The sequence below is a fragment of the Megalobrama amblycephala genome, linkage group LG4 (assembly GCF_018812025.1).
Source record: "Megalobrama amblycephala isolate DHTTF-2021 linkage group LG4, ASM1881202v1, whole genome shotgun sequence".
Classification (NCBI taxonomy): Eukaryota; Metazoa; Chordata; class Actinopteri; order Cypriniformes; family Xenocyprididae; genus Megalobrama; species Megalobrama amblycephala.
The window spans coordinates 424,602-441,909 of NC_063047.1; the positions used below are offsets into that span (position 1 = coordinate 424,602).

At 40.8% G+C, this 17,308-nt stretch overlaps 1 protein-coding gene across 1 annotated transcript in view; it reads left to right on the forward strand.

The window, feature by feature from the left end:
- The window catches only part of dcc (DCC netrin 1 receptor), a 155,211-nt gene extending 139,313 nt beyond the window's left edge, over nt 1-15,898 (forward strand). Inside the window, exons 30-32 of the mRNA XM_048186510.1 lie at nt 734-949; nt 9,665-9,807; nt 13,039-15,898. Of these exons, the coding sequence (XP_048042467.1) occupies nt 734-949; nt 9,665-9,807; nt 13,039-13,128 (449 nt within the window). The 3' untranslated portion in view covers nt 13,129-15,898. The remainder of the gene's footprint in view (nt 1-733; nt 950-9,664; nt 9,808-13,038) is intronic.
- The last annotated feature ends 1,410 nt before the right edge of the window (nt 15,899-17,308 follow it).

Sequence of the window (17,308 nt, forward strand, 5' to 3'; positions counted from 1 at the left end):
ATCATTTCATACAGTGTAGAAGTATTTAAGAGCAATGATTGTCCAATCACAACGCAGCAACACAAACAGCTGTGTGGTTTATTGATGGAGGCGTCCCTGAATAAACCAGGTTCCTCCTCGCGCTGTCGCGCTCTGTTTTGGTCTGAGCTTTAAATGAGTTTGTTAGCAGCAGAAGAAACTGATTTGATGTGGTTCTTTGGCAGCAGCTGTGAGTCTGTTTGCTTCATTGAAATAAATGATGTTTTCTAAGAAGCTCTTAGTGAGCAGCAGATGCACAAACATCTCTGAGGGAGAAAAGTTCACAGAGACTTTGAGCGTAAATGTGCACTGACGCGGATGAAATCCGAGCGCCGGAGGTCTGGGTCACAGCGACTTCAGTTAATACACCATCAACATGTATTTGCATGATTACAGCTGGAAAAATACACATTTGTTTCCAAAATACACATAATTTTAACAAACTTTCATGAGCATGCAAACTGCGTCTGAATTAATTAGTAACTGATCAGATCAATTCAGTACAGTTCAATAACTGTGTCAATTTCGTTCTCATCTGATGGTGTCCGTGCAGCCAAATGCTTAATATTAATTGTCTTTTAAACCCCAAAATATAAGTTTCTTTGAGGTAGAACTCAATCAAATGCATCATATCATTAGCTTGTCTTCAGCTGTGATTGGCTGCTGTTTTTGCCTCCCATTTCCATAACGTTCAGCTGTTGTGTGTGTTTCTCAGCGATGGCAGCAGAGGGCGCCGCTCCAATGGCTCCTCAGCAACAGCAGCCTCTGATTCCCACAGCGCAGTCGGAGCCGCCGGGGCCGGAAGAGATTCCCAGTCGCACCATCCCGACCGCCTGCGTGCGACCCACACACCCGCTGCGCAGCTTCACCAACCCGCTCCTGCCTCCACCCATGGGAACCATCGAACCCAAGGTCTACAATCCCATGACAGGTAAATATTAGTGTTAGTATTCATATCAGTGTCTGCTGCTGTTCAGTACATCCATAAATAGCAGGTTGTGCTATGAAATGGAAGTTTTTTCCTTTCTATTGTGTCGTATATCAGAGTGAAACGCTTCACAAACAAGAACAAATGTAGGGCGGGGCATGATTTTGTCTGTGGGGAATTGATTGGATGGTCGTGGTTTGCTGTTGGTGGATCTCATGTGAGTGACAGGTTGCCCCGCCCTCGTCATCAGAGAAGAGAAGAGATGCTGCAAGAGGAAGATATTCTGATTCAAGATTACCAGGAACATGAATTAAAACTTTTTCTTAAGAAAATAGCAGTTTATTCTTAGGAGTGTTTGGAGAATCTCATGGGTAGTTGTGTCTGTAGCCAGAGGGTGAGCCGGTGGAGACGTGACGTTGTAGCTGGTGCGAGTCTCTCGGTGGGAAATCAGACAGTGAATAAGTGCTTGGTTTGAGTGTTTGTGTGTGTTCCCATTGGTGGTTGTAATGTTCATCGATTGCAGACTTCATAACGATGTGGAAACACTCTGAAACGCAGTTGCTCCAGGGCTTCTCGTTCCTCAGAGGAGATCTCAGGCTCTTCTGGATGTTCGGTCTGGGCTGCAGCAGATAGTCTGAGACAGACGCATCAGCGCATGTTTCCCCCGGAGTTAGGATTTAATTGGTTTTGCTCAAACCGTTTTGTGGATGTGGGGCTCCGACCACCCTTCGCTCCAGACGCTTTTCCATTAAGCATGAGAATAGAGTCTGAATGGACACTCTTTCCGCTCACATACTCTACAAGGATCCGTTTATAGGATCCTGCAGTGAGAGCAAATGAAACATTCCAGGGATCTGATTAAAAGATTTCTCTCTGAAATCCATCAAGGAGCAGAAAAACTCAATCTGAGTCTGATCTGATCAGTAGATTGGAGAGACAGTAGATCAGTCCCTAAACATCTCTATCTATCTATCTATCTATCTATCTATCTACAACCCGAATTCCGGAAATGTTGGGACGCTTTTTAAATTTGAATAAAATGAAAACTAAAAGACTTTCAAATCACATGTGCCAATATTTTATTCACAATAGAACAGAGATATCATAAATGTTTAACCCTCAGGGGTCTGAGGATTTTCGGGGCCCTAGAGTTTTGACATGCCCTGACATTTGTGCTTTTTTCAGTTGTTCATGAACATATTAAGGGAAAAAGTGTCATTACACTGTATTCAGCACAAACTAGGCTACAATAATATGTGAGGAACATGTATGCACATGTTTGTGTTTTTGAAGGAATAACGTTTATGCGTGGTTATTGAAAAAACAAAAAACTTACATAAGTGTTAGTATTCTAATCACTGAAATAAGCACAAAAAAATAATATATGTGTTCACAAGACATCTGGGTATTGGAGGTTGTAGACTAGAGTTTTTGCTTCAGAATGATGTAAAAATGATGCTGCCTACTCCTTCATTTATAACAATATATTGATTTAGTTTTTGTAAGACACTTTTTGTCAAGAAACTCAGTATGCATGGAGGCGTGAATCATCATGAATAATGAGTCATTTGCACCTGAGAAGACAAAAGAATCACATAATAATGACCTGAAATGACTTGCATAATAATGAGCTCTTTCAGACAGGTAGGCTGTGAAAAAACCCTCTGTGATCATGTCTCAAGCTCATCATGGTGTATATCAAACATACAGAAAAAACAGCAATACTGTGAAATATTATTACAATTTAGAATAATGGTATTCTATTATATTCTTTAAAATATAATGTATTTCTGTGATGCAAAGTGTCTGAACAATTATGTTACCTCTGTGGCATTTCATATAGGCTTTTAGCATAAAAGCATGCACATTTGGAGAAATATTGATGGATTCTCATATGTTTGTCAATTTTCTATACAGAGGAGTAATATTTATTCAATATTTATTGTCATCCCTATGAACGCTGGATACTGTGTTTTCAATTCATACTTGCAGCCGGAGGGCGCTCTGTGCACCTTTAGTCCACAAATTTATCTAAAGAAGAACAGGTCATGTATTGACTGAATTTGCCTCTGAATAGAGCTGGCTCCGTGGGCGTGGCCACATTAGCAGATAATGAGCTGAATCACGGACTTCTGACTTGGCTCTTTTTTCATACAGATTATATAAACAGAGAATATTTGTTTTCGATTTGACTTACATGATTTAAAACCTGACATTTCAATGTTTTTTTAGACATAAGTCTCATTTTTGTGTCATTAGTATTCACTAAGTTACAGTTCATTTTCTGAGAACTATCAGATTGGACTTCGTTCAGAGGGAGATGACAGATCACGCTTCAGGTTAGTTTTCTTTATTTTACAAAAAGCACAACATTTTGTTTTTACTCTGAGTGTACACAATTAAAAGAAGATAATCAGCAGATTAAAATGGTGTATAACTCTTAATTGTATGTGCAACATTGACGGAGTATTATGAGTCTCTTTCACACTGGTAAGAAAAAAACGCGGTGGTATCGCCGGCGATACCTCAGACCTCAGAGTGTTAAACAGGGTAATTTTACAATTTTATGCATTTCAAATTTGATGCCTGCTACAGGTCTCAAAATAGTTGGGACAGGGGCATGTTTACCATGGTGTAGCATCTCCTCTTCTTTTCAAAACTGTGTGAAGACGTCTGGGCATCAAAGTTATGAGTTTCTGGAGTTTTGGTGTTGGAATGTGGTCCAATTCTTGCCTGATATAGGTTTCCAGCTGCTGAAGAGTTTGTGGTCGTCTTTGACATATTTTTCTCTATAGGTGAAAGATCTGGATTGCAGGCAGGTCAATTCAGCACCCGGAATCTTCTTCCATGTAGTTGTAATAGCTGCAGTATGTGGATTTGCATTGTCCTGCTGAAATACACAAGGCCTTCCCTGAAATAGACATCATCTGGAGGGGAGCATATGTTGCTCTAAAACCTTTATATACCTTTCAGCATTCATAGTGCCTTCCAAAACATGCAAGCTGCCCGTACCGTATGCACTTATGCACCCCCATACCATCAGAGATGCTGGCTTTTGAACTGAACGCTGATAACACGCTGGAAGGTCTCCCTCCTCTTTAGCCCGGAGGACACGGTGTCCATGATTTCCAACAAGAATGTCAAATTTGGACTTGTCTGACCATAAAACACTTTTCCACTTTCCATTTTAAATGAGGCTTGGCACACAGGACACGACAGCGCTTCTGGACCATGTTCACACATAGCTTCCTTTTTGCATGACAGTGGTTTAGTTGGCATCTGCAGATGGCACGGCGGATTGTGTTTACCGACAGTGGTTTAGTTGGCATCTGCAGATGGCACGGGGGATTGTGTTTACCGACAGTGGTTTAGTTGGCATCTGCAGATGGCGCGGCGGATTGTGTTTACCGACAGTGGTTTAGTTGGCATCTGCAGATGGCGCGGCAGATTGTGTTTACCGACAGTGGTTTAGTTGGCATCTGCAGATGGCACGGGGGATTGTGTTTACCGACAGTGGTTTAGTTGGCATCTACAGATGGCGCGGCGGATTGTGTTTACCGACAGTGGTTTAGTTGGCATCTACAGATGGCGCGGCGGATTGTGTTTACCGACAGTGGTTTAGTTGGCATCTGCAGATGGCGCGGCGGATTGTGTTTACCGTCAGTGGTTTAGTTGGCATCTGCAGATGGCACGGCGGATTGTGTTTACCGACAGTGGTTTAGTTGGCATCTGCAGATGGCACGGTGGATTGTGTTTACCGACAGTGGTTTAGTTGGCATCTGCAGATGGCACGGGGGATTGTGTTTACCGACAGTGGTTTAGTTGGCATCTGCAGATGGCACGGTGGATTGTGTTTACCGACAGTGGTTTCTTGAAGTATTCCTGGGCCCATTTAGTAAAGTCATTGACACAATCATAACGATGAGTGATGCAGTGTCGTCTGAGGGCCCGAAGACCACGCGCATCCAATAAAGGTCTTTAGCCTTGTTCCTTATGCACAGAGATTTCTCCAGTTTCTCTGAATCTTTTGATGATGTTATGCACTGTAGATGATGAGATTTGCAAAGCCTTTGCAATTTGACATTGAGGAACATTGTTTTCCACAATCTTTTTATGCACTCTTTCACAGCTCTGCCCATCTTTGCTTCTGAGAGACTCTGCCTCTCTAAGACATCCCTTTCAAAGCTAATCATGTTACAGACCTGATATCAATTAACTTAATTAGTTGCTAGATGTTCTCCCAGCTGAATATCTATCTATCTATCTATCTATCTATCTATCTATCTGTCTGTCTGTCTGTCTGTCTGTCTGTCATGCTGTTCTACTTGCATTTTTGTTCTTGACGAATCTTTCAGATCAGTGACGGTGTTGTTCTGTCTCTCCTCCTTCACTGTGCTGCTCTGGCCTGAAACACATTTTAATAAGATTTCTTTGGTAAATTAATCATTTGTTTGAACCTTCAAACATATCTTTTCCCCCCACGTTGTGAATTATGACTGATCAAGTAAAATGCTCCCAGTTAGTTTGTTATCACGGTTTGTGTTGTATTACTAATGCTTTGATTTACTCATGTTAATTAATTGTTGACAAGGAGCCACGAGTGTAAATCAGCTCCGGGGTGAAACGCTGCAGACGTGCATCGACTCTTACGATGGAAACACATGAAATAAAGCTGTAGGGTCTCAGGAGACGGCCGAGCGTTTGAGATGCTGTCGGGTTTATATTTACTGCCCACAAGCTTCACAGACGCTGGGCTTTGTTCCTCTTGTTTCAGAAGAGTCCATCAGTCTTTTAAAGAAAAATTTAAAGCCATCTCCATCCTACCCGAGAGAGACACATCAATCGATCAGACTGTATGTCAGTCCTGCGTTGTCCACAGAACCAGAGTCTCTTTCAACATAAAGGCGTCAGAGAGTCCAGAGAATGAAGCTCTGACACTGGAAATCCTTCTTGATCAGTTACTTTTTATGTAGAGAATTTACTTTACTCCAGTAAATGTATCTTGATTTTAAAATGTTCTTAATTTTGAGGAAGAACATCATGTTTTGCAGTGTGCATGTTTTTCCCCAGGATGTTGATCAAGCCTCTCTATGCAGCAGTGAAGGAAAGATTGTGGAATAAACACATGGAGAGCAGGAAGAGATACAGGCCGTTCGCTCAGACCTGATGTCGTTACGATGGCCACTTCACAGCGAGTTAAACGGCGCTCCGGGTAGATGGAGTTTTTAAAGTGGTGCCGATGATGTGAGGAATCAGACCTGAAGCGCATTAAACCATCCAGCCATTTCACACACCATAACACACACCGTCCTCGACTGAAAGAGCCACTATTTGTCCAGATATTAAGACAAAGAAGAGCAGAGAGAGAGGGAGGAGTGTTGACTTATGGGAACGACAGAGGACGAATCTCCTGAAAACACGGCCAGGTCACATTTCACCCCAAAACAAAAGAAATTATTATATTTTGCATGAAGAAAATGAAGTTTTTTTAGGGCCAGTATGATTTTCATGACAATTAAACACATTTACTGACAAGTAATTCCCTGTATGCGTATGCATGTTTAAGGAGCTTAAATTCTCATTAGATTCTCATTGTTTTTGTTTATTTAAATCAGCATAATGTAAGGGCAGAACAGCAACCGTGCATGATGTATAAATACTGTACTATTTGAAAAATACATCATTATTTTCATGACAATTAAAATCATTCTTGCTGCTGTATGCATCTGAATGTTTAAGATGCTTAAATTTTCATTCTCAATTATATTTCTCATTGTTATAGTACAATGTTTTGTTAAGTTAAATCAGCATAAATTAAGGGCAAATCCACAAATGCTACCAGTATGTATAAATACTTTTACAGTTTGAATAATACATGACAATTAAGCATATTTAACACTCAAATTTGCATTACCGTGATGCAAAGAAGAATATATCAATGCATGGCTCTCTGTGTTTTCTTCATGCAAAATAAAATATCTTATCTATGTTTCTTTTGGTTTTGGGGTTGAAATGTGACAATGTGACCCAGGCGTGTTTTTATGAGATTCCTCTGTGAATTCTCCGATCTGTTTTTCAATCTAACACTCAACACTCATCCTGACCTCATTCCTGCTGAACGAGAGCGTTTGTGCCGGCTTTTGTTTGGAATAGAAATAGGTTATGAATTGCTATTGAAGATGTGTTCTCTAAAGCATCTTTTGAGGGCTCATTTTTCGTGTCTCTATGAGAGTTTGAATGGTATTGGGAGGAACGTGCTTCGGCTCTCAGTCGTCTGATCTGACGGCTGGTGGATCTGTGGCCAAAGTTAATGAGCGCTAAACGTCTCTGGCTGACGGACAAGAACAGTGAAGTGTGGAGAGGCCAAATGACAGCCATAATGTCACTTACCACTCTAATAGCCACGTCACATCCAGATCCTGCTGGACAAAACCAGCCTAAAGCGGTTAAACAGTCTCAGCCTGGTACAGGCCAGCTTTAGAGGGCCGTCGGGCACTAGACCAGACCTTCACTTCACTATTGTGCCACTAGTATTGCAAAATGTTGATCAACATGGATATTTGTATCACTCTCAAATTGAAAAGTGATTAAAACAAGCTTTCGCAAGTCGGCGAGGGCCGGCAGCAGCACGTACATGAGCCATAAATTGCTTTACAGTCGACTGAAAATCCATATCAGAAAAACATTGAGCAGTTAGTATTGTGAGAATGCTAACAAGCCCCTCCGGCTGTCTGCATTTCTCAGAGCGTGTTTTGCACATGAATGTCTTTAGGGGGGTTTGTGATATTTAGATGCTCAGTTTTGCAGTGCGGTCATTTGTAACGTGAATGTGCAAGGTTTCCAGTGTCATTTGCTTCCAGTTATTATAGCTGTGCAGAAACAGTTCAATATGCTGTTCATTTGTTATCATAATATTTTATACAGGTATTCCTGTAGCTCAAACAGTAGAGCATGTGTTCGATTCCCATACAGGGAATGCATCAACTAATAAGTGTGTGTATATATATATATATACTATACTATACAACTATATTTTTTAAAAATACAACTATCGTTTTGTCACGAAAAATAGTTTTAAGAGCTTTTTTAGGCAAGAATGTAGTTATTTAGACCTCAAATATGTGACTCATATATAAACAGTGCCTATTTTACAATTTGTTTAGACACTTTCGTTGATGTGAGCTCCAGGCCGTCAGCGGCCGTTCAGTGCTCGTGTACCCGCCGAGAACAGCTTCATCTCGGCCAGTGCTTCGGGTATTTGCCGCTGGCTCTTATGTAGATAGTGGTCAAATATGAGAATGTATGTATATGTAATCTTTTGGGGTATATCAACTGCAATCTTTGGTCTTAATAATCTATTTCGTGTTCCAGAGCAAAACTTCATCAGGGTTATGAGTTAGGGGAAAAATGAAGTTTCATAACTTTATATTTAGGCTATGTTTAACTTAAATCCTGTACCAGAGCGCTGCTTTTGTACGTTTGACTGAATTGTTTGCTTGTGTTTATTTCCCACTGTCTTTTATAATGGCTATTGTTGTTCATTTAAATATTATTGTTCAATAAATATTATTTTATACAAAGAAAATGCCGTATATTTGGCATTGAGTAATGGTCCGTCAATAGCATCAGTGAAACTTGCATTATTACGCTATTAGATGGCAGCAAAGACTTTATGAGTGAATAAGAACAAGGAAGCTGTTTTAGCGCTGTGGGAAATCCCCTTAACTTTTAAATGGACAAAGATATCGCTTTCCTCAGTGAGCATTCAAACTTATTTTTTATAATGGATATAATATTATGGACCTGATGAATGAATGCTATATCAGATGCAGGTAATAAATGTTCTTATTTATTTACACACTCGTTCCGTCGAACTGTTGTATAAACGCAATATTACATATGTAATTGCTCATATATTACTTTAAACTCCAACTAAACAAGCCAGAATTCTGCTTTAACATTCAACTATAATTCTGTTCTCTAATCACTGGCATTGATAAAGCATGAAGCATTTTGGGGGTTTTTGGCACTTTTGCATGAGGGTTTATGAAGGAGGACTGACACAAAACTCATCGGATCACTCCACTTGCGTTCCTGGAGCAGGTGCCGCCAATTTCTGCCGTTAAATTGCGCCGCTAATGTTCAGCGCAGGAATCTCATTAAGATGGAGGAATGTGATGGATTCTGGAAGCTTGTTGTCGGCATCCATCATCGCATTCTGGCGGTTCCCACGTCTTCAGAGAGAAACCTCACGGATGAGCACGGATGCTATCAGCCCATCCTTCTGTCCCGTCTCACCTCCTGCCAGACCAGCCCGTCTCTCTCTCTCTCTCTCTCTCTCTCTCTGTCTCGGTGTCTCTCTCGTCTGGAGGTCTGCCAATGCAGCTCTGGATTTGGCGCCTTCAGCTACATTCATTTTTCCACATGATTTTGTTGCATTCAGATTCAGCAGCATCATGCTGTTACTGGTGCTGAAAATAATAAGTTATAGCTACAGTATTTTCTGGAAAATAAGTTGCTCCGGGTCAAAATTACATTGCATTATTGCTCATAAGTAGCATCTGTGTAATTATATTTTATGTTATTTCAGCTTTAACTGTTTTTATTAGTTTTATTTTTAGTTAATAAGACATATAATATATGCAGCTTTATATAAAGAGCATTTTCACCAGTAATGGACAGATGCATGAGTTATCATAATGTTTTCTCTGCTCACAGGTGGAAGTTTACCCAAACCGCAGGTGAAGACGGCATCACTAGGTCAGGCTGGAAAGGCCAGATCGCCGTTACTTCCCGTTTCCGTGCCGACCGCTCCCGAAACCGCTGAAGATGGACAGAAACCAGCCGACGACCCGGCGAGCGTGAGTTACCCGCACAGACAACACTGATCATATCAATCATGTCTGATATCCTGACCATTAGGCACTGACACACATTTCACAATTTGATTCTGATTCACAAGCTTGCGATTCGATTCAGTTTCAATTTGATTCAATATTGATTCATTTTAGTTTAACTATGGAGTTTATGGTCAATGAATGGCTTTTCTGAGGTAAATGTGACGTTACGGTTTACAAGCTGACGTCTTTCCGCAGTTAAAACATTGATTGAGCGATTACATGAGACATGATTCATTTCAGTAAGTTGTTCTGTATCTCTGATGTTCATTCATGTTTATTTGGTGCTGTAACTGGTAGTAAAGAGGAAGAGATGATCGGTTCAACTGAGGCACTACAGCGACATTAAAGAGCCACAAAAACACATTTATTGACTGAATTTAGTGACAGAATTTGAAAGCTGAGACTTTGTTTCATTATTGTGATATTGGATGGCAGGAGCTACAAATAATGTATAGTGAATTTAAATCAAATGAAAACAGCCAGACTAAAAGATTGATTCTTGGGATTTAAGAATCAGTTAATCAAAATAAAATTGATTAAAATCGAGAAACTGAAATCTTCATCCAAGCCCTACTAATCAAATCCACAGGCTTTCAATCTCTTGAGAGTATTTTGGAGTCGTTTTGAAACACAGCCGTGAGCTGAAAGCTTTAATAACTGTTTCTCACTAACGAGAATCATTTCATTTAAACCTCAAGCAACAACTTTGACTCACTTTCCTTCTCTGAAAGAATGATTGATGGATCTGTGATTCAAAAACGAATCCCTGCCTCTGCCTCAACGCGTCTAATCATTAATATTTCGTGAGCGCTTGTGGCAAACGTTGCGTCTTCATTGTGAATCATTGAAGAGGCAGATAAGACTGCAGACTATTGATGTGACAGTAACAAGAGAAAGTCTACAAGTTTGTGTTTGGGGTTAATTTGGCCTCAGACGACTCTGATTTTATCGTTTATGAGGACAGAGAGAGAGAGAGTGAGAGTCGGGCGAGCGTGGACACGGAAAGGTCAGGAGACTTTATCCATCGGACACATATCTGTTTAATTGGAATGGCCTTTTCCCATCAGAGATGAAGCAAATAAACAAACTGACACACAGACTGGACACTTCAGGACGCGATATAGTGTGAGCTGAGTCAGAGATTTGACCGTTAATACCGTATTTGTGTGATCAGGACCGCTGGACGGGATTTACACGTGAACGCGACAAGTGCGTTTCCCGGTTTTATTAAATCAGGGATTCCCAAGCTTTTTTTTTGTTAGCTATAGGATAATAATTCATATAACTTTGAAAAAAGTGTGAGCTAAAATAGTAAAAATCCTGTGTATTTGAATATAGAAATATGAAATGATGGGGAAAAAATGTAATTATATATTTTTAAATAGTCCTTTGGAACTAAAACTGCAGTAGGTGGCGACAAGTCCCTGTCTTGATGAGTCACTTTCCTAATCATTCCTAGAACCAATTCATTCAAAACGACTTATTCATTCAGGAACGAATCAAGTGACTTGACTTTATGAATAGTTCATTGAATCATTCGCTCAACCGATTCATTCAAAACGACTTATTCATTCAGGAACGAATCAAGTGACTTGACTTTATGAATAGTTCATTGAATCATTCGCTCAACCGATTCATTCAAAACGACTTATTCATTCAGGAACGAATCAAGTGACTTGACTTTATGAATAGTTCATTGAATCATTCGCTCAACCAATACTTTCAAAACGACTTATTCATTCAGGAACGAATCAAGTGACTTGACTTTATGAATAGTTCATTGAATCATTCGCTCAACCAATTCTTTCAAAACGACTTATTCATTCAGAAACGAATCAAGTGACTTGGCTTTATGAATAGGTCATTGAATCATTCGCTCAACCAATACATTCAAAACGACTTATTCATTCAGGAACGAATCAAGTGACTTGACTTTATGAATATTTCATTGAATCATTCGCTCAACCAATTCATTCAAAACGACTTATTCATTCAGGAACGAATCAAGTGACTTGACTTTATGAATAGTTCATTGAATCATTCGCTCAACCAATTCTTTCAAAATGCGTATTCATTCAGGAAAGAAACGCCACTGTGTTCTGCTGCTTTCTTTGTTTGGAACTATTTTTGTTGGCAAGATAAAGCAAAAACAGACAATATTGTTTCTAAAACGCCAGTAATATTTACTTGTTTATTGAAGTGTTGTATAAAGTCAGTATCACGTTTGCAATTGTGCTGATATTCGGGAAAACCGCATTCTTGCTTGTGTGATATTGCTGAACTATAAGTATAAAAATAAATAGGAAAACTCATTCAGAGGCATTTTTTGGCACCTATATCTTGAATTTCAGGGGCATTTTTATCCCCTGAAATTCAATGCTTAATGCCCCAGGGCCTCAGATTGTGTTAATGTGGCCCTGAATATTTATATTCATATTCTGAATAGGTAAATCATGAATTGTGTTGTTCACTTCAACACAACACAATCCATACTACATTTTGTTTTTGCTGCATGTGTCAATTCAGATTTGAGCTGTCAGTGCATTTAAAGCAAACAATATTTTCCTGCCGTCATCCTGATGCGAACCATCTCTGAGGTCGTGACCTTTTCCGCACTCACAATGGGATTTCTGAACGCGCTGCTGGTGCGACGGGCAACAGATCCACTAACAGCCGCGTGATTGATGCTTTCATAGAGGTTTTATACGGGCCGTTTGAGTGGACAGAGGTTAGAGATGAAGCTCAAAGCACTCCGGTCCGTTCATAGATAACCAATAAACGGCATCAATAACGGCGCTCAGATATTGATGCAATAACCACGCTAATTGTTTGCGATGGATCTGAAGGTCACGCGCTAATGCATGTGCTCATAAAGCGCTTCAAGTTTTCAATATATCACAGTGACCTTTCCAAACCTGTTTGCTCTGAACCATGTTAAAAGTTTCTTTGTTTTGGGTGAATCTCAGGAGACAGTAAGGATGCGTTTACACCACCGGCACATAAAATCCGATTTCGTACTCTCATCTGCCTTAAGCCTTGCAGTGTAAACACAGCCTAAGGGTGGTTTTTGCTGTTAAAAATGCAAGACGCAGGTCAGCAGAGCAAAAAAAGCACAAGGTCTAGAGACAGGAGAGAACTTTTAACATGTTCTCGGGTGTCAGAGCTGAACATGATCTTCTGCTCTGGTTGCAGGTGTACGAGCAGGACGATCTGAGCGAGCAGATGGCGAGTCTGGAGGGTCTGATGAAGCAGCTCAACGCCATCACGGGTTCAGCCTTTTAACACACGCTCACGCATCCGCAGGGGAACAGACACCTGGAGCGAGGAAGCTCCGGACCGCTTTTATCCTCTCAGTCACCCGCTCATCCACAGAAACCCCTGAAACGGGATTCAAAAAGGGAAAATGACTTCAAACCGAACCTCTCACGGACCCTCACTGGGAAAGCGTCTCTTTTCTAACATTGTCTGAGATTTTATACTTGTTCACGGCCGTCTCCAGCTCACGCTGCTCTCCGGATCCATCCAGGATTCATGAGTTTAATCTGCTAATGGAAACCCTTCTCTGATGGGATTATTAGTGAGGACCTTTTCCGAACCGTCACAATGTCTTGGAGTTGCCAAAACGCAGAACTTCTGAACCCTTCGTCGACATCTCGCCAATCTATTGCTGCCAAAATCCTTTCCTAAGGAATTATATATTCATACTGAAATGAGTTTGTTTATAAGGATGAGAAAATGGAACCGATTCTGTTGCGGATACTCGTTTTGTTTGTAGTCACGTCTCTTCGTGAATCTTTCGGTTTATTATTTTAATGTCAAATGTGCAGCTGCTCTTGAGGACTGTAAACTGTGTTTCATTTCTCGTTGTGTTTCGTCTCCATCAGTTCCAACGCAGGTAAATGAATCCGTGTTTCAGAAACGCAGACGAGTGAATTAATTGGTCAAATAATGCTAATGTGACGACTTTGAGAGGTTTGATGGTGGCTGCTTTTCGTTTCTCTCTTTTTTTATTTGCGTTAAAATGTTTTTATGTGTGGAAGCGCAAAAGAGTCTTTTTTTATGTGCCTATATCTATATTTTTGTTCCTTTTTGGTCACTTTATTTATTTACTATGTGCTTATTTGCGCTAATCTGAAGCTGCGAGACAAAAGAAGAAAGATGAATGCAGTCGCAGGACAAAAGGAAGAGGGAACGCGTCCCGATATTTGATATTTTTCTCGTACGTGTGTACGTTACCGTACAGACCCCTGTAGCAAGACGAGGACAAGCGCTGTTTTTTACTGTACAGTTGCACCGAGCCATTGATGGACTGACGTCTTGGACTCGGGACGGGCGGGCGTTGGGTTTCTACCGATATATTTAATATATGATTTAGAGTGTTCCTTTCACGGTGATTTATGAACACAATGTGATTAATTCTAGAGCTTTTATTTACCCATTGGGAGAATAAAAGAATTCATAGAGGAATTCTGGGACGGACTTTCACTGTGTTTTTCAACGTGAAGATTGGAAGATATTTTTGCGTCAGCATCATAAAACACCTTTGGTTGTCTAACGTTTTTTTGTGCATCATGGTAAATGTGATCGATGACATTCCTGGATTTTTCCATAATGTTCCGTCTGAAATCCAGCAACATTTTTTATTCAGAAGCATAAACTCTATCATTCCCTCATAGCCTGTTCACTGCAAACAAAATTGATGTTCTTTCTCAGTATTTGTGTTTTGTTTTCCAGTAAAAAAATATCTAAACTTCCTTAAATCAAGATACATTTACTGTTGAAGCATATTATTAAGAAATAAGTGATTACTGAAAAAGTATCAAAATGAAGTGAGACAAGAACAGTTATCTGCAAATGGAGACAGAAAAATAATCTTAATTCAAAGGGAAAACAAGTTTATTTTTCTGACCCCATTGGCAGGTATTCTTGTTTTAGGCATAAACTGTATTCATTTTTACTCATTTTTCATGAATCGAGTCTTAATATCTTTCATTTCTCTTCTCCAGTAAATGTATCTTGATTTAAGAATGTTTAGATATTTGTGCTGTAAAACAAGACAGAAACACTGAGGAAGAACAGTGTTCATCTTTCTCACAGAGAAGAGTTGCAATTCCTGCGTTAATGGACAAGTTCACCTGAAAATATGACGTTCCAAGCCATGAAAGAATCTTCTCGCAGCTCTTTTCCAAACTGCATCTGTTCACAATGATCACGACTGTTAAGCTCCAAAAATGACCATAAAGCACCTCTGAAGTCTCCTAACAGCAGTTCATATGACACATGCACTATATTTCATGTCTTCTGGGTAGTTTATGATTTTAATTACCTAAATTTTGAGTCCTCATGAGACTTCAGAAGTCATGCCACCTTTATTTCTATAGCGCTTTACAGCTTCACACTGCAGAAAATGATGTTCTTCAAAATTAAGGGAGTTTGTGCTTAAAACAAGAACAAATACCTGCCAATGGGGTCAGAAAAATAATATTGTTTCCCTTCAAATGAAGATTATTTTCCATATATCTATATATGGAAGACTCCAAATATAGTCATATGATCTACTGTTATGCTACTGTACATCTGGGTTTGAGCAACAAGATGACAAAGTTATTTTCCAGTGAACTCTTCCTGTAATTCGGGGCTGATGGGATTGATTAATGATGACTTGATCTCTGAAAGGTTCATTGAAACACCTTCATTAGCCGTGTTAATTATAGAATCAGAAGGCAAAGGTTGAGGAACATCGGCAGCCGTGAAAAAATGAGAGGAGGAATCATTCTTGTGTATTTTACTTCATCTTTAAATTGTCCAATTTTAGCGTCGTTAACCAAATTAGAGTAGTGATTGAGATTGAATCTGGTTTTCCGTGTGAAGGGCGGGAGCCGCTGCCGAACCCTTCAGAGTCGAACCCCTCCGGCTCTTTCTACCCATGACGTTGTATACAATTACTGGTTTTGTAATGCACTGTAGAACAGTCCAATGTTCCTTTTTATATAGAAATGTTATTTGAATGGTGCATTCTTTTTGTTTGATAAATAAAGCCTTTGATAATAAACTGAGTTTGTTTTTGATTCTGTTTGCACACCACAGAACTTCATCAGGTCACGTGATCCATGAGGTTCATTAACGAGAATGTGCATGTAAACTTGTTCTTTTAGAAAGGTCATGAAAGGTTTTATGCTAAATCTGATTGACACAACATTGATGTGCATGAATAAATAAAGTGATATGATGTGAATGAAGTTAATTTAACTGCAACAGTAAAAGCAGGGTAAAATAAAGAGAAAATGTAATTGCATTTGATTTTCATGTAAAACTTTAAAGCTGTCTGTCTGTGTCTGTGTCTGTCTATCTGTCTGTTTGTCTGTGTGTGTGTGTGTGTGTGTGTGTGTGTGTGTCTGTCCGTCCATCCGTCCGTCCGTCCGTCCGTCCGTCTCTCTGTCCGTCCGTCTTTGTCTGTCTGTCTGTCTGTCTGTCTGACTGTCTGACTGACTGTCTGTGTCTGTCTGTCTGTCTTTGTCTGTCTGTCTGTCTGTCTGTCTGTCTGACTGTCTGTCGGTCTGACTGTCTGTGTCTGTCTGTCTGTCTTTCTGTCTGTCTTTGTCTGTCTGTCTGACTGTCTGACTGTCTGTGTCTGTCTGTCTGTCTGTCTTTGTCTGTATGTCTGTCTGACTGTCTGTGTCTGTCTGTCTGTCTGTCTGTCTGTCTGTCCGTCCGTCCGTCTCTCTGTCCGTCCGTCTTTGTCTGTCTGTCTGTCTGTCTTTGTCTGTCTGTCTGTCTGTCTGTCTGTCTGTCTGTCTGTCTGTCCGTCCGTCCGTCTGTCTGTCTGTCCGTCCGTCTCTCTGTCCGTCCGTCTTTGTCTGTCTGTCTGTCTGTCTGTCTGTCCGTCCGTCCGTCCGTCCGTCCGTCCGTCTCTCTGTCCGTCTGTCTTTGTCTGTCTGTCTGTCTGTCTGTCTGTCTGTCTGTCTGTCTGTCTGTCCGTCCGTCCGTCCGTCCGTCCGTCCGTCCGTCCGTCCGTCTCTCTGTCCGTCTGTCTTTGTCTGTCTGTCTGTCTGTCTGTCTGTCTGACTGTCTGTCTGTCTGTCTGTCTGTCCGTCCGTCCGTCCGTCCGTCCGTCCGTCCGTCCGTCCGTCCGTCCGTCCGTCCGTCCGTCTCTCTGTCCGTCTGTCTTTGTCTGTCTGTCTGTCTGTCTGTCTGACTGTCTGTCTGTCTGTCTGTCTGTCTGTCCGTCCGTCCGTCCGTCCGTCCGTCCGTCCATCCGTCCGTCTCTCTGTCCGTCTGTCTTTGTCTGTCTGTCTGTCTGTCTGTCTGTCTGTCTGTCTCTCTGTCTGTCTGTCTGTCTTTGTCTGTCTGTCTGTCTGTCTGTCTGACTTTCTGTCTGTCTGTCCGTCCGTCTCTCTGTCCGTCTGTCTTTGTCTGTCTGTCTGTCTGTCTGTCTGTCTCTCTGTCTGTCTGTCTGTCTGTC